A 24,273-nucleotide genomic window follows, 5' to 3' on the forward strand; every position below is an offset into this window, starting at 1 on the left:
TGTGAGGACATACAGAGCTGAAATATAAAAATCAGAAGCAGAAGAAAAAAAGTAATACATCTGGGATGGCATGAGGTTGAGTAAATTAGAGAATTTTCATTTTTGGGTGAACTATCCCTTTAACTCATTCCACTCTTGGTGGTACATTAAAAATATTAAAGATATACTATATAGAGAGGTCTGTGTATCTTCTATGAAAAGCTCTTGCATACTTGTGCCGCTAAGCACAAGTTGGAGACTTCAGTGTCAGCAGAAATCATACATTTTTATTTAAAAAAAAAAAAATCTTAAAGAAAATTTTAAACGATTAAGGGGTTTTTTGACATGATTTATTGAACACAACAGCATGAAAATAGATTAATATAGAACGATATGTTTTAAGAGCGTTTTAATGGTTTCACAGAGTAACATGGTTGCCTATTTTAACGTGGGACATTTGTGTGAATGGGAACTGTAGATTGCATTTGTAGAGCAGTAAATCGCAAGTTGAATTATTTTATTTGCAACACTAAAGCATCATATGCTGATATGTGTCAATCATATATTTTTCAATTGCTTTTATTTCTTTATAATGAATAATGGCTTAACTATAAAGGTTTGAGTAACTTTCTCCAACCATTAAATATAACAAAGTGAATGAATAATTATAGATGGGACACTGGTCTAGTTGTTAGTCATACTGGCAGTAAGCATAGTGACCCAGGTTCAAATCTTGATCATTCAGGGCAAATTTGTAGCTTTGCTGCAGATTATGATGCATTTTTAACAGGTCTATTGAAAACAATTTTGTAAATCACAGACACAATTATATTGTTTTAAATAGATTAATCAAAATTGCAACTGAATCTGACAGCCAGTAATTACAATATACTGCACTGAATTTTCTGAGAATGATTGAATTACTGAGAAAAACAAAACAAAAAAACATCAACTACATTTTCTAAATGCTTTTTAAATGCAGATTCACATAGGGAATTGAACCCAGGTCTGTATGCAATGTTATCAACCACACTACCCCCACCAACAGACCTTCTACATGAACAGTAACAATTGTTTTATCAACTTTATCAAGCTATTGTTTTTTTTGTTTTTTTAATATATAAAAGTAATTTAAGAGTATAGGCATATTGTTGACACATATCAGCCTATGATGCTTTAGTGTTGCAAATAAAAGACTTCCACATGCGAATTAGTGCTCTGACAAGTGTAATCGGCAGTTCCCATTCAAACCAATGTCCCACGTTAACATTAGTAACCATGTTACCCTGTGAAACCATGTTAAAATCGCTCAAACTGTGTCAAATTCATTAGAACAGACATTGATCCAACATTTTCTTATGATGTGTAAAACGCCTTTTCTTGGCTCCTTGGCAATTCACATTGAATGAATCTGCTGAAAATGCAAATACAATTATTCACGTGCACGTCCCCGGTTAACATGATCCCGAGCTGATCCGTAACACCGGCGACAGTAAACAATTTATTGTATAACCACAAATCCATTCATGCAAACAAACTCACGAGACATGTATGAACACTTATATTTTGGCAAAACACAATCGAAGACCTCAAGAATGTGAAGATATAAGCATAAATTGATTTCATAAAACATCACAAGATTTTTGCAAATGCAATTTCAATAATTATAACTAGAGTGTCAAATACCTCAACCAACCAAAAATTTTATCCAACACATAATTGGACATTAAATGCTTCACTTTGAAGGTGCAAAATCTTCCAAATGCAAAACTAATAATACATACAATGTTACGGCGTAATATTAAATTCTAATGAGTGGTTTTCACCTGTTGCAAATTCTAGGGATAGTTCACCCAAAAACTAAAATTCTCTATCATTTACTCACCCTCATGCCATCCCAGATGTGTATGACTTTCTTTCCTCTGCTGAACACAAAAGAAGATTTTTAGAAAAAAATCTCAGCTCCATGGATCCATACAATGCAAGTGAATGGTGACCAAATCTTTGAAGCTCAAAAAACACAAAGGCAGCATAAAAGTAATCTATATAACTCCACTGGTTTAATCTATGTATTCTTAAGCTATCTAAATGGTTTTGGGTGAGAACAGACCAAAATATAACTTTTCACTGTACATCTTGTCATTGCAGTCTCTAGGCATGATCATGATTTCAAGCTCGATTACACTTCCTAGTGCATGACACATGCGCAGAGCACTAGATGGCGCTATAGGAAGTGTAATCAAGCTTGAAATCATGATCGCCAAGGAGACTGCTGATGTCAAGATTTATAGTGAAAAAGGAGTTACATTTTGGTCCGTTTTCACCCTAAACAGATTAGATCGCTTCAAAAGCAATGCAATTAAAACACAAGTCATATGGATTACTTTTATGCTGCCTTTGGAGCTTTAAAGTTTTGGTCACCATTCACATGCATTATAAGTTTCTACAGAGTGGAGATATTCTTCCAGAAATCTTTGTGTTCTGCAGAAGAAAGTTGTACACATTTGGGATGGCATGAGGGCGAGTTAATGAATAAATTATTCTTTTAACTAAATCAAACTCTCTTCATTTGGCAGAAGATTAGAGCCTATTTCTGTTTTGTTTAGTCATTGTAAGTCATGTGTTGCCACAAACACATTCCATTGTTTCTCAATGCATTTGACATTTTAGTGGTTGCATTCTCTGTTCTGACATTTGAAATAATGCAATTTGTTTCAATTTTTTGCACTCAAGACCAACACAACAGAGGAGCAGAGAGGATAGTTATTATCCAAAAGTATTTATTTCTGCAATAACACGTTCTTGTCCTCCTCCCCTGAACGCGTGCACACACACACCCTTGCAAACTCCACATTTAAATACATGACGTGAGAGCCAGCATTACCTCACTGTTTGCTGCACATGCTTTAATAAAATGATACACATATTTACAGAATCCACAATTTGTTTGAATTTTGCCTCATCCCACTCCCCAGCAAAGACAAAATATACTTCCAACCTCATTGTTCCCCTCTCCAGAAAAAAATTACAACACAAAGGTGGTTTTGAAAAGTATCCACAATTAAAATAAATTCAGCAGAGAAAACAAACAAAAAAGAGGGGAAAAAGAGATGGAGACAAGAAAAAAAGCAATGGATCTTTTGGCCAGTACAACACAGCAGTGCGTGGAGTTTAATAACAGCACAGATATGGCAGTAACACTGAAATAGCTCATAAAGTCTATGTACAAGGTCACGATACAGGCTGTCAAGCCTCTGTGTCTGACTCACTCATAGACACAAGCATGCCTCTGTTATCTGAACTGTGTGAAAATGGAGGAAAAAAACGCCTTGGCTTTTTCAAACACCTCTTAAGAGTAGGAAATGTGGAAAGGGCAGAGCAGATCACGTTTTTTCTTAAACCTTTGTGTTTTCTCCCTCTTATCTTCACCTCTGGACTATTTAGGACTGTTTTGAAGTAGAACGAAACAGAATTAAGGCACAATAACTACACAGTTTCGTTAATGATTGAAGGGAGAGTTTTGTTGACCAATGAGCAGAAAAGCCGATCCATTTAAACTGCAGAACTGATATTCCCTTTGCATCCCAACCAGCAATTCAGATTTATACAATTCAAATAAAACAAGTGTTTTATGGTGAGAATGCTAACAGACACCCACCCAAACCCCTCTTTGCAATCCAAACAGCATCCCAATTTTCTTATAATCGCATTGTGACAGAAATCGCTGAAAGAGCACCTGCCCACCCAAGGACCTTTCCACCTTTGGATTAGCTGATGGCAGACACATCTTGTTTTTTGGACTGCTTACCATTTCCATTTGACATTTACTTTGATTTAAAATGAGAATGTTTCCAAAGTTGACAAACAGGCATGAGATTTAAATGCTTAAAGTGTTTGAAATGTGTCTTGTGGTACAATAATAATTATACACAAAAAACTAACACCACAAAGAGAAGCAAAAAAAATTACAAGAGACCCCAGTGGCAATTTTTAACCTACTGTGCACTCCCAGCATCTGCCCCTATTCATTTATGCCATGAGCATATGGCCACATCTGAGGTATTGAACAGTAATGTCCCCAAAGAAAAAGTGAATAAAAATGTATGTGCATTCAGTGTTTCCTTCTTCCTCCTTTTTATTTATCATTTCAAATTTTCAGTCAAAGCTGGAACACACAAATGTGCAGGGTTCAAAAAAAGCCTCAAGTCCGTTTCACATTCCAATTGGGATGTAGGGTAATATAGCAGAGTTTAGGGTACAGAATATGTGCTGGAGGGTTTAAGATGTAGGGTATACATTAGAGTTTATGGTTCGGAATTGAGCGTTTAGGGTTTAGACTGTATGACTGAGGATTTAGAGTGTAGATCTGATGGCTTATGGTATCAAGTATATAAATGAGCGTTTTTAATTGAGTGTTTAGGTAGGCCAGGAAGATGAAAGCTGAAGGGTCAACAACACTGGAGCTGGAGAAGTATTAAGAGCAGATGACAACAGGAAACACTGACAGGCTACTGGTCTGTTTTGGTGGAAAGTGGAGAACACTCGGAACAGCCGGGGCACTTCTAGAGATGTTTAGCCCCTTGGTGATGGTGCATCAGTGAATGTATTTGGCATTGATTGTACTGGGGACACTGAATGACAGAGTTATAGAGCAGATTCTCAGAGGTGTTTTGCTGGGGTTTAACAATTCTGGATGGTGGCCTTCTCAGTCCTAGGCATCAGTTGCTGTGATGATTCAGCACATCATTCGTGTTTTTGATGATCCTTCATGTCTTCCTCATCTGTGTACTCTGACGGCTCATCTCCCGGCTTCAACAAACGGCCAACGTAGTCATATTTTTCTGAGCGAAACAGAGAAGAAAGGAGAAAAGAGAGGAAGAAGAAATAAATTATTAAAGAATTAATAAATGGTGGTAAGAGTGTGGAAAAATAATAGAAAATTATTTACTGTCATCAGGTAGTGTGCAAGAAAGTTCTGTTACATCCACTGAATGGATTATGTTACATTCTGTTCTCCCTAATTTGGTATGCCCAATTCCCAATGCACTCTAGGTCCATGTAGTGGAGTATTGTCTCAATCCGAGTGGCGGAGGACGAATCTCAGTTGCATCTGAGACAGTCAATCCGCGCATCTTATCACGTGGCTCGTTGAGCGCGTTACCGCGGAGACATAGCGCGTGTGGAGGCTTCATGCTATTCTCTGCGGCATCCACGCACATCTCACAACGCACCCCACCGAGAACGAGAACCACATTATAGCAACCACAAGGAGATTAACCCAACGTGACTCTACCCTCCCTAGCGACCGGGCCAATTGGTTGCTTAGGAAGCCTGACTGGAGTCACTCAGCACACCCTGGATTCGAACGTGCGACTCCAGGTGTGGCAGTCAGCGTCTTAACTTGCTGAGCTACCCAGGCCCCCAACATCCACTGAATTCTTCATTTTTCAAAATCACATAAATCTGTCATATAGGACTAAGTGGTTTGATGGTATATACACCATACAATGATAGAAATTGAAGAAACATGAATCAACGTGAAAATACAGAGCAAGATGTGTGTATATATCGGCTACTTTAAAATTGCTTTGAATGTGGCTCATCCAATCAAAACAGAGAAGGAACTATCAATTTTATGACATAAGGTTTACTGTTTTGAGCAGGGCAAGACTGGGACATAATTTCAGGCCGGGAGTCTCACTCTCATCCAGGCCACAAATTTTTAAATCCACAGCTGAAGTTGGGGGTAATGATTTAACAATACACTTAACGCTAAGGTTGTATACATAAACACATGAACATGGAACATTCCAAATTAGGTTTGAAGACATAATAAATATTTTTTAATGCATTTGTTCATCTTAATGTTAATTTATATATATTTTTTATTGTTAGTTCACGATAGTTCTTAATGATGTTACATTACCATTTTTTTTTATATTAAACTGTATTAGTATGTGTAGAGATTAACAAACCAATATTACAAATGCTGTAAAAGTATTAGTTTTCATGTTAATTCACTGTGTAACGTTAATGGATTCACAACCTTATTTCAATGTGTTACCAATACATTTAATGAAAAGCAATCAAACAATGCCTCAATGGATAGATTACCTAAGATTAAAATATTATCATGCACTTTCTTAATGACTCCTAAACTAACTTTTGTTAACTGAATAGTAAGTACCTGTCATTTTTGTTCCCTTTCTCTGATTCATCTTGTCTTCATTGGTGATAAAGCTCAGTACAAAATGAAGGATTTATTTATTTGTTGTAAATATCACTCCATGTTGCTACAATTTGCTATCATTATAGGGCCTAATTGAACTTTTACATGGATCATGACAAAGGCTTTCTTTCTTTTTTTTTTTTTTTTTTTTTACAACAATACCTTTCAAATATTTTAAAAAAGAAACATGAATTCACATTTATTCGTTATTCTTAATTTTATTATGCATTACTTGAGCATTTATCTGGTTTTATTTTTAAATAAAACACTACAGTTTTGTTTCTTTTTCTTACTACAGTCAATGATGATTCTGACAGAAATTGCGCCCGTAGCCTACTGTTGCTATGGTAACGAAAGCAAATTCCACACGCGTCTGACTGACATGTAAATCCCGCTCTCTCATTTCAGTTAATTTTGTGGTTATTTTTCATTATTTAAACAGACAGCATGCTTCATACATTTGGATCAGCAGCATTAAGTTAAAGAGGGTAAACTTTATCATTCAGCTGAACTGTGCACAAGCATTTAGACACTTAAGTTAGCTGGAATCTGTCAACACAATGAACGAATGAATGCGCGTCCTTAAATGAGCAGAGTTTTCCCATGGAGCTATAAAATACCTGACTTCCTCCGCCGCTCCTGACGGCCAGTCTGGGCCTGGTTTTGAGTCATTTGTTTTTAAATCTCATTTTAAAATATCTCAAACCAAAATAAATGAACCATAGTGAGAAAAATTTTGATATTTTGAAATTAGCAACACTGTTTTCTATCCATGTGATCATAAATTAAATAGCCTTTCAAACATCAAAAGCTTTTTTCTACACTATTTACAGGGTTCACACAAGGTCCTTGAAGCGTTTGAAAGTGCTTGAATTTATCTTTTAGAAATGCAAGAACTGGAATCCCTGGAAAATTGTTAAAAAGTGCTTGAAATTAAAAGAAAACGTTTCTTCCGTGTAATGTGTATCCATCAAAGATGAGATCCATGCACTCCACTTTCATTGAATAATGTATCTTTTAATATCCTTTGTTCTTAACAGTCAGTTGTTGTTCAAAAAGTAAATAGAAACATTCATTCTAATCACACATAGCGCGGATGCAGTAAAGATAAAGTGTGACTTTTCTCTCATTAATGTGCGCTGTTCCGAAACACTTATATGCCAGATGCTCTTTGAACTGCATCATTCTTAAAGAAAAAGTACCATTATACAAATATAATGCTCAGTGCCGCTCGCGCAACCCAGAATGCAACTTCTTAAGCAATAATCTTGAGGTTATGGAGCTCTAACACTGTTTTAGTGAAGTTGCAAACCTTATAGTCTAAATAAATGAATCAAAGTTCAAAGTTATGAATGAAGAAATCAAAAGGGAGTGTGGAGAGACTGTGAGAATTAGCAAATATTCCCTTTGGAATCGTGCGTCACATTGCCAGAGCACGAGGATGTGCTACGCAAAAATTGTAGTGCAGCAAAAGGTGAGCTAGTAGGCTACACTACTATTCGATAATAAATTAATAGATAAGTAATGTATCTTATTGTTTTGCAATCATGTCAGTGCAGCTGCCAGCTAGATGCAAGCCCGGTTCTGCAGGGTTGTGAATGTTAGAGCACCCTCAATTGAATATGTAAGCTTAATAATACTGTATTTTGGCAAAGCATTTTTCCTTGAATCCCAGCGAACACACACAAAAAATCCCTGCATTAAAACCAATAAACATATATAATCTTGAAGATCAGTGTGCCCTAATTCGCAGGCGGAGCATTCTACTTTCATGCCTCTATTGTACAATTGAGCATATGATTGGTAAAGATTTCTGCTCTCGCATAGAGAATTTCATAGCAGAATTATATCACTTAATTGACCACCTGTTGCTTTCGATTTTTGCTTCAGGATAAAGTGGCACATAACTGCTGGTCAGTTTCCAAAGCCAAATCCACACCTTAATGATAAGTGAAATGTAAAAAAAAAAAAAAAAAAAAAAAAACTCGATTAGTGGTTGCAGATAACATCTTCGACATCGCTTGCTGCATTCATGCGCAGAGAAAAAAAAAAGAATCTATAAATGATTGTACATTAGAAAAAAAACTTCTTAAACGAAGGCAGTGTAATTAGTGAATTAAATAATTTTTAGTTGTTTTAGGATCATTAAACATGATTTCATCTAATATATATATATATATATTGGAAGAAAAAAAGATCTCACTTTATGCAGGACAAATATTTTTTATTTGGTTAAATCCATGGTTAAACCTTGCTGTACATATAAAGAGCGCATGCACAAGACATGATCGTTTGACGCATATAAAGTCCAGATTCACTTTATAATGCTTTAAAAATATCAAGGAAAAACAAAGGGGGCATATGGTATCTACTAATATAATAATTATTATATAAATAACCACAGTCCTTTAGATTGCATATGATTCGTACATATAAAATTGTAGGGAATATTAATAAAGCAACAACACTGAAAAAGAGAAAGACATTCACTGCTCTTTTCTGGATAACTTAATAAACCCTTTAAAACTGAACACAAAATTAGGATGAGAAATTGCTCATTTTAATTTACAAACCCAAAGCCTGATAGCATTAAATCAGAAACATATTAATGTATCAAATCTACAGTATAATCATTCCGTGGAGACAACGGAAGAACAATTATGAATTCCACTTTTACCTACAATATTTTTCCTGGTATCAGTCCATGTTTTCATTATTGCCATAAAGGATTCGAACAAACTTTAAAGTTGAAAAGATTGTAGTTTTCTGGGTCAGTTGTATCACAGTTTAAACTGAAAAGTGCAAATTTGCACATATGCAAGTTTCCATGCCAACACACATAGCCTATGTTTTATGACTTGTTTAAAGTAAATAATGGTAATTTAGAACTGAAAACAAATGTTAAGGCATTATTTGAAGATGTTCAATGACATATGTGCTATTAGAGAATTATTTGACCGATTACAAATGATAACAAAGGTCTGGTAGACCCACTTATCTAACAGCAGTTGTAAACCAGACCAAAATAAATAGCGAGATTTTATATACAAACACACAATACAATCACATAATTTCAGATGCGTACATTACTAATCATTTGATAATTTAATAAATGTCGGCCTATAGCATATTGCACCCAGAGGGGCTCCTCAGCCCATGTGGGCAAAGGGGCAGTTGCTCGGGCCACTGTAGCTACCCCCTGTGTACGTGCTTAGAACCAAGTATACTACAGAGAAATTTAATGTCGGAGCAGGATTTGAGTGAAAACATATGGCCAGTGAGCGTGAGTGGTACTTGAGCATAGCATCTGCTTGGGCCGTGAGCAGTTGAGCGGAGCGCACACACACGGAGCGGGTTATTGAGCGGAGTGTCACACTGCTCCACTTCGCTCACATGCTCTGTTCCACAATAAGATCGCAGCCTTTAGCGGTTAATAATTCACACTAGGACATGTCACGATTTTAATTTGATTAATTGTCCATTTCAGTGTCAGGAGTAACAGGGCACGTGCTCAAAATGAGCCTTTGAAAGCAGTCGTGTGTCAGTCATACTGTGTGCTGGTACCGGATTGAGTCGGTGCTCGGTTCTACAGAAACACTGGTATCATTACATCTTTTTTATTTTAGTATCGACTTGGTACCGAAGTACCAGTACTTTTGACAACGCTATGTACTGTAGTGAGCAGAATAGCATCTCGGAATGCACAACACTTCGAACCTTGAGGCGAATGGGCTACAACAGCAGAAGACCACGTCTGGCACTTTAATGAGGACCATGGTGTTCCTAATAAAGTACTGAGTGAGTGTATATTTATGTTCAGGAATCCTTTGAATTCATCTGGCTTACCCATGAATTGCATCTCCCATTCACGAACACTCTCCATCTGCACAGCGTTCAGGTCCGAAAGATCATCGTACTCGTCACGTAACGCGTCCTTCTCCAGACAGAATGTTGCCAAACCCCGAGACGCATCTCGTCCCGCAAAAATCCCATAGGGGCCGTCTGGAAGGGGAGAGATATGTTAAGTTAAGGGGTCACCCAAACAAATTCAAGAACTTTGTGACATTACAGTTACAGCAAGCAGTTCGGAACATGCCCTCTACTGCAGGGCCACTGTGTCACCACCGCATCCCCCAAAATGGCTCGCTGTATTCAATTTGGGAAAGGAATCCTCTAAATACAGGCAATCCAAAAAAAAAAAAAAACTATATCAAGTCAAATGTTGCTGCTGCAATGCTCCCAATCAAGAGTGGAGTAGCAATCAAAATTCCATATAGGGGTGGGCGATATGATCAAAATCCTGTGTCACAATATGAGTAATTTTATATCACGATAACAATATACATCACGATAGTGTTACATTTTTCTGAAAAATCAATACATTTGTATTATATATTAAACCATGTCGCAATGTGTAATTTTGAGTAATCCAGTCAGTGAATTAAATACTTTATAGATGAAAGCTTCTTATATACACTTTTCTCTTTATTTTGAACTTGACAGTCAAACAAAAACTTAAACATAAATACCACATCAGTCTGATGATGTGCACCAATTTTATTTTTATTATAATTATTATTGTTGTTATTATTATTATGAAATGTAGCATCTTCTCAAAGCAATGCAAAAAGTAAAATAACAAATAAATAAAAAATCCATAAATAAAACACTTAATTAGGCTCTGTGTTTTTAGCAGTGGCGGCCCATGCATTTTAAGTCTAGGCCTTCAGTTCGATTCATGAGACAATGACGTGACGGAAGTTTTTTTGCATCCATATGGTTTAGTTAAATTTAAAAGGGTTACAATTTGAAAATAAATGTACAAATTACTTTCATACATTCTTTTATTGAGGACCTAGTCTAAAAGTTCTGGTTTTAATCAATTTTGAGAGAATATTTGGGGGATGATGGCAAAAATGTCAATGTGGTGTAACCGTAAAAACATTGTACCAAATAATTAAACACTTAAAAAAGGTGAAATTCTCAATAAAACACCCTATCAACTAGTTTGGCATAATCTTACATTAGAACTATTTAATAGTAAATAAAAGTAATGGAACACCATTGTTCTGATCCTATCAGTCAAGTCAATTTCCTGAAGCGTCAAGTTGGTGTAACCACCATTCAAGGAGCCATTTTGTTATGTGCAAGAAGACCATGTGACAGGAAATGATCTCACAGAGAAAGACCCCTGATGACCCTAACTGCTGCATAAAAAGATTAGTAACTCTCTTTAAAATATTCGAGATAATTTGATATGTTTAGGGTATGGTCAGGTATGCTTGTGTCAAATGGTATGACCCCAGTAAAACATTGATCATTCATCATAATTTTAAAAATGAGTAGGCTATTTACTTATTACCAAGGCCATGTGGTTGTGTCCGGTTACACCATTTGACTCCTATTACAAGCCTGTCTGTTAGAGGCCAATTTTGACAAATCAGTAGTTTATGATGCTGTTTAAAGTTAAAGTAAATATTACACAATATTACACATCATTTACATAAATATTACATTAAGTAAATACTACTTTGACACCTCCTGTTGAACATGAACAGCAGCTTTAAAATACCTCAAACTCCAACAATTCAGTAATAGGAGAAACTTTACTCAAAGTTAAAAATGTACATCTATAAAATATAATAATTGAATTTCTGCAATTTCACAATTAATACAATATAATAGAGGGCAACTCCATGCAAAGGTCACCCTTACCATGGAAAAAATAAGTTTTGCGCACACAAATAGAACTGCGTGCAACAGCTTGGTGGGAAGAATGTCTTCACCTGACCTCCTATTCTATTAAGAGTCTGATGTGCTGCACATTATCTCTGAGCCAGAACCTTTGAACTCACGTCATTCAAAACTAACGATGGAGGACTGGAAACATTTCAAAGCACACACACTGCCCCAATCACACATGATTCTCCCTCTCTCTCTCTCACACACACAATTTTTGAAAACATGTTTTTACTCTGATTTGTTGTTGTCAGATGTTTTTCCTTCATTGAAATAAAATAAAACACCAAGTTTACTTCACCTTGTTGACTGTCATGCTTGATTTTCAGTGTCAATTTCTTCAACCAACAATGGCCTTTGACCGTAGAAGCAATATGATCAGGTGGTTTGAGTCAACTGGCGTAACAAGTATTTTTCATAAAAATATGATAATATACAGGAAAATTAATGTGGAATAAAAATGTACTCTATTGCAGTGTAATATATTTATTTTTACATAATTTGTCAAAGATTTAGAAAACACAGGTGCTTTCAGCATATGTCCCGCTAAATATTGCAAAAACGCATACAATTAAAATTGAGAGATAATCCTAATAAAATCTATTTTCATATGATATTTTAAAATGATGTAATTATTTTGATGAGTACACTTACACTCTAGGTGGATAAAATGTGTAATATTTCTCATTCTTTTGTGGTTAAACTACCTGACATTTTCAGGTGCATTCAGTGTGCAAAAAATGGTGCAAATGTCATTTCATGTAATTTGAAACCAACACAAATACAAAATGTACATTTGAACAAACCTGATGCAAGTTTTTCAAAGATTTTTGAATTGCTCATCTTGCCAACCCTTTTGTCATTGACCCTCACGTCATTAAGAAAACAGTTTCACATTAAATAAAACACCGTATGCCTACCGTACATTACATCACAGCCAACAAATAATATCAATTGACATTTTAAAAACACATCCACGCACGAAATCTAGAACCAAGGAGGTCTACTATGAAGAAAAATCTAATATTTGCGATTTAAATGTTGCTTGCAATAAACTGTTTCGTAAGGGTACACGGTTACTTTTCAAAGCTTGATCCGACACTGAATGCTCCAGTCAGCCTAATTTGCTTGAAGTGAAAATCAGCCCTCCTTTCCTGTTTATTTAATCAATCGCACGATCATGCAGAACATCTCAGGTTTTAAAGCCATACGGATCTCTTTCTCAACGGCAATAACAGATCTCACGCTCTTCGCTTTCAAATTACGTACATCACTTAAAGCGTGATTGCGTCACTCAAGGCCAGCTAGAAGGCCTGGACTGGGACATATCCTGAAGACCACACTCACCAAGAACAAATAAATAAATCTGATTGGCTGATGAATCTGACAATCTGACTTTAGTTGCTCATTCATTTGCACTGTTGTGGGATTCTGCGGAAATTCTGAATGCCTGACGGGGTGGAGCTCAGACTCGCACGCTGCTTCGGGCATGCGATTTGTGAAACAGTTGTCACACTTTGCTTGTAAGTATTGAGGAATAAATTCTGATTGGATAAACTTTGTTTTTTGCTATTCGTTTGTAGATGAAGTAGGAGTGGAAAGCGACTGAAAATACTTTCCACAAAAGGTCAATGAGAATGAAAGGATGAAAATATATTTATTAGGCATGTTACACCACCAGAGAAGGCTTTGCTGGCCCTGAGAAATCACCACTAGTTTTTAGTAATCTCTATAAAGAACATATAAAATACCTGAAGGAAAATATGGCTGGTTTTCTTCCTGATATCAAACATCATTCAAACAGAATTTTAGAAAGGGGTTTGATGTGTATTTTAAAAATCCACTTAACAAATCCCAGGGCATGCTGAGTGACTCCAGCCAGGTCTACTAAGCAACCAAATTGGCCTGGTTGCTAGGGAGGGTAGAGTCACATGGGATAACCTCCACGTGGTTGCTATAATGTGGTTCGTTCTCGGTGGGGCACGTGGCGAGTTGAGCGCGGATACCGCGGTGGATGGTGTGATGTCTCCGTGGCAACGTGCTCAACAAGCCACGTGATAAGATGCGTTGAGAATTGAGATTGAGAAAATACTCAAAACAGGCACAAGCAGCGTATCTATCAACCACAAATAATATAATATTGAGCAGCAGCCGTCGGAGTTGCATTGAAGTGACGTCACCTCCCCTCTTCCAATGACTGGCTAGAGGAGGAGCTGTCGATCAAGAACTAGTAGACCAATAGGGATGCAAAACGGCCCCTGATTTACATGAAATTCTACTAAATGTTTGGGAAACCAAGTGCAGATCTTGGAAACAAAAGCAAATACAGTGTAAGCGCACAAAAAACGGTAATATAAAACATAATTTTGCTTGCAATTCTGATGACTTTGCTTTAATTTTTCTGTTGTTGTTTTTTACAGCATATTTTAAATGTGTTCATATATTTTTGATTCATGCTTGTTATTTTTTGATCTGCGCTAATTATTTTGATTGCGCTTTTTTTTATCTGCACTTATATTTTTTAATTCACGCTTATTTTTGGATCCATGACCGTAATACTTTTGACGGGATTTTGATCCCATACACGTGCAGCTGTCAGTGAAAAACTGCATTTCATTATTTCTATCAGTCTCATGTGAAGCCCTGACCACTGATATATACATGCACATGGATATATCAACATACACAATGTACAAACCTTGCAAATCGCTGTTTTCTGCTCTGTATCATGTTTTCTAAAGCCAAATCAATTCCACACCATGGAGGACGCACTTTTTCCTTCGTAATCTCTTATCTTTTCATTCAAATGTATCTGAGTAACGAGCAGTCAGTCTTCCCCCATTTATCAGACAGAGTATGCAATGCATGCGTGTTATGTGCTGTACACATTTCTCGTGTGGCAATTTTGCATTACCGCGATAGAGATGATAATCCAAAATGTATACCGGCTGGTAAATTTCTACCGGTTTATCATGTCTACCGGTATATCGCCCACCCCTAATTCCATACGTCTTAATTTAACCACTCATGGAACAACTGAAAGAAAACAATTACTGAGTCAGTGGGTCAGACACTTCCAGAAAAGCCAAAGCAGAGGTTATTCTCAAATACTACTGGCTGCATTGGCCATCCTGTGAGAGATCCTTTAAAACACTGCATCGAGTAAGGAAATTAACTCCATTAAAATGAGATAACAACAGACAAGAATCAACCCCAACTATGCACACACAGATTGTCTGTTCAGGCCACATCTTTCTCCCTACTCGAGATGTGACAGCAATCACAACAGACTGATGAACTTCAGTCAACCAATCAAGAAATGACAAAGATGTGATAAGAAAGGCACGTATCATAAGACACCTACTGAACTGTAAACAGAGCAAAAGTCTCACATTTAGGCATATTCCTCATCTAAAAGGAAACTTAAAGGGATAGTTCACCCCTAAAAAAATAATTCTAAAATCTGTTATCAATCATTTACTCTTGAAAATTGTTCTTAAAGCCTTTGCACACCAGAGGCAACGCGATAATGCAAAACAAACTGCCAACGAATGGCCCTTTTATATTTAATGCAAGGCAAATGATCGCTCTTAACACAATCACCCCTTTACAAATTTTTTCCGGTATGCTGGGTGGCGCAAAGCACCTTTTAGCTGGTCTGCCCTTCACCCATCACGGAGGAAAACTACTACTTGACAAGTTTGCAAAACAACCATGGAATCGTAATACAAAAGACAAGCAAACGAGTTATCGAACAAGCAGATCGAAGAATTAAAACAGATTTCTCTACAAGCCGCAGCAGTGATGACGAGTGTGTTGTTGATTTGCTCAACGAGAAAGAAAACATTCAAGAATTTCAGTTCACCTGCTGGACAAGTTGACAAAGTATTATCATGAATACACAGTCTGAGGGGTGATTAGAAAGAATGGCATGTAAAAAAATAATATTAATGGTTAAAACACGTTAATTATATGTCACTGTACATATTTGTGCTATGTACATTTGTTTAAAATCACTGTGCAATGCTATCACATAATAACTGTTAAAACAAATGTTAATTATAATAGTATAGTACTGATTAGATACTTTACTGTTTATGACAATACAGCACTTAACGACAGCACAGCAATAACAAACTCAATTTTGTGGAGAAACTTCCAAGTTTTTGGTATATAAAGGCACACAGAGCACTGCAAGTCACAGCAATTTTATATGACCAAAATCTTATATCATGAAATAATTATTTTTACTCACGATAACGATATATATCACAATATATTAAACATTCTGGAAAATTAATAAAAAATGTGTTTATATATTAAACTACCATATTGTAATGTCTATTTTTGGAACTCCAGTCAGTGAATTAAATACCTTATAAATTAAAACTACTAATACAATGTCAAAGTAAATAAAAATCAACCTTACCAAAAATGTTAAATATAACAGTATGACACGTTTCAGTTTAAAAGTTGATGACCAATATTATTATTATTATAAACTTTGCTCAAGAAATGTAAGATATACTCAAAGCAATGTGACAAAGAAAATAAAACATAGGTAAAAAAAAAAAAAAAAAAAATTCTGGGGTCTGCAGAGATTGAGTAGCGCGAGTGATCTCGTTCTGATCTCTCCTGTCTGTGGAGCACAAATATCGGAAAGGATTCGCACGCACTTCGGAGCTCCAGAAACAGCGTGCGCCACAGTCACGTGAAATATTCGTGTATCAGATGAGACGAATATTTACAGCCTTAGAAGCGCCAAACATGCGAAAGTCATTAAAAAGTAATACAAAGGAAAAGATGCCACAATATTAATTATATTAAAGAAATACGAGAACTAACGTAAGATTAAATGCGAAGGCAAAAAAAGGCAGCAATATAGAATACATTATGAAGACAATCCTCGTAAAGATCAGAGATTTTTTAAAGGGGATGCAAGGCAGTGATGCAGCAATTTCATTAACATATTAAGAGAACCCATATGAGAAATGAATGTTTCCGTTTTGAAGGCATTTGATGCAAATGAAATAAACATCCTCACTGCTGGTTCAGGATTTCTTCCCGAGTTACTTTTTAGCGAGTAGCGTTTAATGCCGGTGGTCAAAACAGCTTTCTGTGGTTTAGCGGCACCAGTTGCGTTGGTTTTGATAACTACAGTGGCTCCAGACACATGATCCAAAGCTCATATTTTAACAAAAACGTAAAAAAAAAAAAAACAACACATTCAACGTAAAACAAAACCTTGCTTTGTCTGCGTGTGTATGTTCACTCCATGTGTGTCTGGCTTTATAGGAGTCCATTGTATCTACTCAAAATATTAGGCTAATCGTGGCGAGATATCGCGGCGTAAATTCGCGTTTGGTGTGTAAGGGACTTTACACAAAAGAAAATGTTTTAGGCAGAATGCTAGCCTTAGTCACTTTTTATTGAATATGACTACTATACTAATGCTAACATTTGGCCTAACATCTCCTTTTGTGTTCCACAGAAGACGACTTACAGATTTGGAACAACATGAGGATGAATGAATGATGACAGAAATCTCATTTTTGGGTGAACTATCCTTTTAATTAATGGCAACTAACACTTCATACCTCTCTGATTTAAAAGGAATATTCTGTGTTCAATACCAGTGAAGCTCAATCGACAGCATTTGTGGCAATGTTGATAACCACAAAAATGTATTTTGATTTGTCACTCCTTTTCTTAAAAAAAAAAAAAAAAAAACGTAAAAAAAATGTGGGTTCCAGTGAGGCACTTACAACGGATGGGGCCAATCAGTAAACGTTAAAATACTCACTGTTTCAAAAGTATAACCACAAGGCGTAAACAGTATGTATGTTAACATGCTTACAGTGTGGAAAAAAATCCCCTGCAAACCTTTTCAGTGTAAATTTATATCCAATTCCTCATCTTCGTTGCCATGACGACGTAACACCGTAAATTCTGTAATCCTGCAAAAATGCAGATTTAAACAATTTACAGCTCAAATAATACACAAGTTTATACACTGTTTGCACTTTCGCATTTAAATAAGAATGTAAATTCTAAGACTTTAGTCATTAATCTTACAGTTAATACAAAAGCTTTTTGTTTAAACATTGGCCCCTAACACTTACTTAGTTTACTAATTTTAAATCTTGACTTGTACTACACATAATTAATATTGACATTATATTCATGCTGTTTAGCCAGAAGGGAACTGGCCCCCACAGTGAACCTGGTTTCTCCCAAGGTTATTTTTCTCCATTAACCAACATCTTATGGAGTTTTGTTTTCCTTGCCATAGTCGCCTTAAGCTTGCTCACTGGGGGTCTAAATATAATTATTTTCTATTAATTAAGACACAATTTACAATATTCTTTTTTTTTTTTTTAAACTGCACTTTTATGACTCGAAGACATTATTATATTACAGCTTTTTCTGTTAAAGCATAATTTAATTAAAGCTGTATTTGAAATTGTGCATGTTGTGAATTGCACTATACAAATAAAAATTTACAAATTTTAAAAAAATATACAGAAGATTTAAAAGTGCTTTTATAAAATTAAATGCTTCAGATTTTTTCCTTCAACCCTTCCAAAAATTGGCCCCATTCTCTTTCATTGTAAGTGCCTCACCGTAAAATCAATTTTTCCTTAAAAATAATAATAATAATAAATAAATAAATCAACATTTTGCCACAAACACTTTTGATTGAACTATAACTTATGTTGAACCCAAAATATTCCTTTAAAACGACAATCTGTGGAAATGACATCCTTGGTTCAAGAATAACAATGCTAGTTACATAGGTAACTGTGGTTCTGTGAATTCCAGATGACCGCCGGAGGCGGTGCTTAAGCACTAGTGGATTATCGCAGCGCCAGCTAGATAGGTCGAGAGAATATACCAACAAAGTCACAGTGACATAGGCTGAGCCTCGAGGATAATAGCCACATTAGCTCAGTGTTCAGCCTCGGTACGTCTTTCTCGTGCATTCCGAGTGACAAATAACTCTGGCGGTCATCCGGAATTCACAGAACCACAGTTTACCTACTTAACTAGTGTTCTGTTTCATTCCTCCTGACCACCAGAGGTGATGCATAAGCACTAGTGGATGACTACTACCAACACAGTCATGAGGAATGCCACACATCTGAAAAACAGTCAAGGCTGTCCCTGAAGAACCGCTGAACTCACAGCATGAGGGGTAGCAACACTGACCATGTAGAAGCGAGCAATGGTACATGGAAAAGCCCAGGTAGAAGCTGCACAGCTATCTGCAATGAAGACTCCTCTAAAGGCAGGCCAAAATGTAACACAGCCCTAGTAGAATGACAAGAAATACCTCCTGGCAGGGGCTTTTGGGCTTTCTTGTATGTCAGAGTGATTACCTCCACAATTCAATGTGACAATCTCTGCTTAGATACAGCGGCACCCTTCTGGACAACGCCATAGCAAACAAATAGCTGATCTGTTTGTGTAAAAGGAACGGTAGCATCCACGTAACACCTCAAGGCTCGCACAGGACACAAGAGGTGATCCCTCGACTCATCTGATTGGGATGAACACTGAAATGCAGCCAGATTAATGGACTGATGCACGAACTGAGGAAACAGAACTTTAGGTAGAAAAGATGGATTTGGTCGAAACACAACACCAGAATCATCCGGCAAACAACGCATGCATAGCTCACTAACAGACAATGCATGTAACTCACTGACTCGCTTGGAAGCAATGGCCAACAGAAAGGCAGTTTTCAAAGATATCCACTTAAGGTCAGCCGTCTGCAATTGTTCGAACGGCGGCAAACAGAGAAAGTCAAGAACAAGTGGAAAATCCCACACAGGAAAATGGGGGTTGCGGGCTGGCCTTAAATGTCTCGCACCCTTTAAAAAACTACAAACAAAACTATTGGAAACAAGAGAACCATTAACTGGTACATGATTTGCAGAAATGGCTGCAACATATACCTTTAATGTGGAAGCTGCCTTGCCTGCATCCAAAAGATGTTGCAAAATACTCAAAGTTCTTGAAACCTCAAAGTGTGTAGGATCCCACCCACGATCCCTGCACCATGAAAAGAAAACAATTCCAATGTGCAGCGTAGAACTGACGTGTGGATGCAGCCCTAGCATTAGTATGAAAAACAGCAGGTTCACAATCAGTTAGAACAAGATTGGACCCAGAGGCCAAACACAAAGCTGCAGACGGGCTGGATCCGGGTGCCAAACACTGCCGTCCATCTGCGATAGCAGATCCTTCCGGAGCGGAAGGTGCCACGGTCTGCCCACCAATAGTCTCAGAAGTATGGGAAACCAAGGCCTGGCTGGCCATCGGGGTGCTACAAGGAGCACAACAATGGAATAGGAGGAAATGCATAAAGTAGGCAGTTCAACCACTGGCGAGACAGCGCATCCTTCCCTAACGGGCTGGATGTCTCTGTCCTCGCAAACCACAAGCGACAATGGGTGGTCGCCTCTGACATGAAAAGATCCACTTCTGCTTCGCTGAACTGATGCCATATGCTCTAAACCACATCCGGGTGAAGACTTCATTCTCCCGGATGTAGAAGATCCTTTGATAGAGCATTTGCTACCCTTCCACCGCTGGAGAGGCCTGAGGTGGAGCAAGTCCAGTGGAATCACAGAAGTGGCGGCAGTCAGCATTCCCATAAGCAGTAGTAACACTCTGTATGGATGAACCTTTTCTGTGGCTCCCTTCTCCAACAAGGTGAATGAATTTCCTGAGAGAGAGCCACTGAACGAACTGCATCCCTGACCACTGTAGGAACAATCCTTGAGAACTTGGGGGGGGGGGGGGGCCGCATCGAAACTGTAAAGCATTCCCCCTGTTCAGGGTAGTCAAAACCCAGGGATCTACTGTTGTGCTCATCCAGTATTGTAGGAATTGCATTGAAAAATGATCGACTGCAGGCCCAAGCACCTCAGGCTTCATGGGTGCGACTTTTAGTGGCAGTGGGGGGGCACTAGTGTGGTCCCCCTGGTAACTGCCAATGACGAGGTCGTAAACCTCGAGCATTGTCAGCAGCAAGGGGCCCCTGAGGCTGTGGAGTAGGATGCTGGCGGAAGTGTTGTTCTGGCGTTGTATAGCAATGGCGAGCTTGAGCTGTCGGCACCTTAAATGCAGAGGTGACCAGGAACAATTGGGAGGTCCCACAGAGTCTTACAATCCTCAGGCAGTTTCGCCTGAGCAAGCCACACTTGGCGGTGGGCTGCCAGAAATGTAGCGGTAAGAGTACCTAATTCACGGGGCACATGGCCCATAGTCTGAGAAACTGAGGGGTCAACGTTTGCCGACTCCAATATACTGGTGGTAGAGAGTAATTGACAGATTCTTAGCACGGGTTATATAGGCAGCAGATTCATGCAACTCTAGACAAGCAACCACCATCTGAAGCACAGCCAAAGTGTCATCCGAAGAGGACAGAGCCAGTCCTGATGACTGAACTGAATCCCCACTAGAACCCCCCGCAACTGTATGACCAGAATGAACATCCTGGGGGGGGAAGGTTGCACAGTAACATCCACAGCATCCATATGATTGTGAAAAAAAATGAGTCAGAAGCACTGGTAGAGAACATGTCCAAGTCAGAATAACGCGAAAGTAAAGGGGAGTCAATAGAACCATGAGCCATGATCATTTTGTTAAAAACACCCCCAGATAGAACTGAAAGGCTAAGGCGAACAGAGCGGTAAATAGCCTGGGGGAGATCCCGCGACAATGAACAAAGTAATACAATTCCTCCTGATAGAACCATAAGGTAGTTCAGCAAGGAATGCTCGCAGAAAAAACGTAGAAAAGAAAATATCCACACTCTGATAACTGGCCGCCGAATTGCACAGAGGAGCACAGCATATCACAAAAATCCGAATATAGATAATAGATAAATAGTTAGAGGAGAACCACAAACTTATCAGCGCAGTAAACACTAGCCACCGTATAACACCGAGAAGCACGAAGTGTTACCGACAAATCGTGAAAGTATATCCAATAAAAAACAAAACTCACCAAACACCAAAAAAATAATTCAATCCAGATCCAAAAGGTTTAGGAGCATGCTGTCACAGATTGCGAGGAAGATACTTCGTTGCTCTAGTAAGCTGCACTTGACAGCGCGGGATCACACGAAGAATAACGACCTATCTCTATCAGGCGAGAAAGCGAAAGAGGCTGAATGCTGAGCTAATGTGGCTATTTTCCTCGAGGTCAGCCTACGTCACTATGTGACTTTGTTGGCATATTCTCTCAACCTATCTAGCTGGCACTGCTATAATCCACTAGTGCTTAAGCACCGCCTCTGGCGGTCAGGAGGAATGAAATAGAACTGCCAATTCAAAGCCTTCTAGTTAACGCCTGAGGATGACTGGGCTGCTCTGGCATGTGAAGTTCCTTCTGATCTCTTGATTGTCAGAAAGGGGGATGACAGAGCCATTATTTGTTTAGAACAGAAGGCAATATGAGAGGAAAAAGAGCCTCTTTCAATACTTCTTTTCTGACTAATCATCTGACCATTATGTGCAAAAGCAGCTGAACACGTTGACACACACACACACTCTTTTCAGCAGTTGTGTAATTGTCTTAAAAGGAACGTGTAGGTCCAGCCAAACATTGACCTAAAAGGGTAAGCAGCCCTCTGGTCCAGTGATAAAAAATTATGGCCTACAAACCAGTAAAAAAAAAAAAGCAAAGCAAGTCACAAATGAAAGGAGCAACAAGTAAAAACTGGTCTAAATGAAGGACACACTGGTAAGAGTCTGGTCTACAGCTGACACCACACTTTAGCACCCAGCGCTGTCCCATAAACTCCACAGATGGTCAGATAACATATCTCATATACAAATATATCCATGAGATATATGAGGCCCAATCACAGGCACAAGGTTATACTACAAATCAAAACCTGCACAATAAATGCTATCAAAAGCCATGCTAATACCAGTATGAGCTCCGAAAGGCCAGTTTTATGTGCATTCTTGGTTTCACTTCTGTGCTAGGTCTCCAAAAATAGACTCAAGACGCACAAAAGACAGCTGTTTCTGCTTTTAGGGCAAAATATTTCACATATTTATGCAGCACTGTCCTGCAGGGGGACAGAGGAAGGAATGAAATGAGTGTTTGTTATCTTACATACACTATACTTAGCTGACCCAGTATGCATCATGGCAAATCAAGCTGTTAAACATGCATATTTAATATTGCAACACTGAAGGTACACTATCCAGTTCCACCTGTACAGTACATGTCTGGTGTGTCATTAGGAGATTTTAGGGAAAGAGGAGATGGGTGTGTAATCAGGACACGGCTCTAACCCTGTTTGTCCACTTCACACAAGGCTCTCATTCAAAATATGCACAAACCTGACAGGTTGAAGCCTGGGAAAGAGTTCTGCAAGGCAAACAAGTAACGCTTTAAGAGAAAGTACATGCAGGCTGCGTGTAAATGTGAACAGAGATAAAATAAGCAACAGACTAATAACAGCTCCACCACCTTTTTCAGTAAAGCTAAAGAAAACTTGTGTTTTCCGGAGTGGTGGTTGGCAAACTAATGCCAAACTCTGATAAGACACGAGTACAGCCTGTGTGCATCACAGCAGGAGTCTCTGGAGGTTTTGTGCACACTGACCACTGTTTTTACCAGTATGAGCTGCTCATAAGCTTTGACTACTGTATTTACTTGTATAAGCTGGTTATGACACAAGCTCTACTCTTTTGCTTAAGTTAAACACCCCTGAATACAAGTGAGTCCAAGCACTGTGGTCTCATTGCATCCTTACCGCGTCCATAAAACTTTTTGCCGCTGGTCACGTCGAAGACCTTGGTGTTGACTGCCATGAGGATGCGCGGGTTCTGCACGCCATCGTACTCGCGCAGCTGCTGCAGCGTGAAGTCGCGTCTTCTCATCTTGGGCAACGGCGAGGCCTCGCTGCCTCGGCCTGACTCCGCTCCCACCCTCCTCCAGAACCGCGCGTATATCACGTAACACACGACCAGTACGGTCGCTAGAACGCTGAGGTTGAGCAGCACGCCGCTTATACCGAGACCGGACCCCGGATTCAACTCCTCTGTCGTCCCTTTGCCGCCGATGGTATCCTCCGCTGCACTCCTACCTTCCCCATCGTCCGCCATACTGCAACGAAAGCACCTTCCACAGCGCGCACCCGCCCACCTGGAACGCAGCAGCGCGTTTGATTGGCTCCCAGTCGCCGGAGGAGCGAGCTCGCTGCCGGGATTTGTAGTTTTCTATCACATTGGCAGGGCCGTTTAAGATGTTACGCCTACAACACCAAGCACATGCTTTCAGACAAAAGCTTGAGATAA

General features: G+C 38.4%; 1 protein-coding gene across 1 annotated transcript; it reads right to left on the minus strand.

The window, feature by feature from the left end:
- Positions 1-307: 307 nt before the first annotated feature.
- LOC127455289 (membrane-associated progesterone receptor component 2-like) lies at positions 308-24,105 on the minus strand. Its single transcript, XM_051723044.1, has 3 exons — positions 23,730-24,105; positions 10,055-10,210; positions 308-4,820 (listed from the first exon to the last, which is right to left on the minus strand). The coding sequence occupies exons 1-3, from the start codon at positions 24,079-24,081 to the stop codon at positions 4,723-4,725; spliced, it is 606 nt and encodes a 201-aa protein (XP_051579004.1). The 5' UTR covers positions 24,082-24,105; the 3' UTR covers positions 308-4,722.
- Positions 24,106-24,273: the final 168 nt, after the last annotated feature.

Source organism: Myxocyprinus asiaticus, chromosome 17 (assembly GCF_019703515.2).
Source record: "Myxocyprinus asiaticus isolate MX2 ecotype Aquarium Trade chromosome 17, UBuf_Myxa_2, whole genome shotgun sequence".
Taxonomy (NCBI): Eukaryota; Metazoa; Chordata; class Actinopteri; order Cypriniformes; family Catostomidae; genus Myxocyprinus; species Myxocyprinus asiaticus.

Bases quoted from the DNA above. Each gene is read 5' to 3' on its own strand.
- LOC127455289 (XM_051723044.1), bottom strand. From the start codon at position 24,081: ATGGCGGACGATGGGGAAGGTAGGAGTGCAGCGGAGGATACCATCGGC. The intron at 10,211-23,729 runs GTAAGGATGCAA...CTCCCCTTCCAG, and splicing joins CAAAAAGTTTTATGGACGCG to ACGGCCCCTATGGGATTTTT. The intron at 4,821-10,054 runs GTAAGCCAGATG...TGTTTCGCTCAG, and splicing joins ATGGGAGATGCAATTCATGG to AAAAATATGACTACGTTGGC.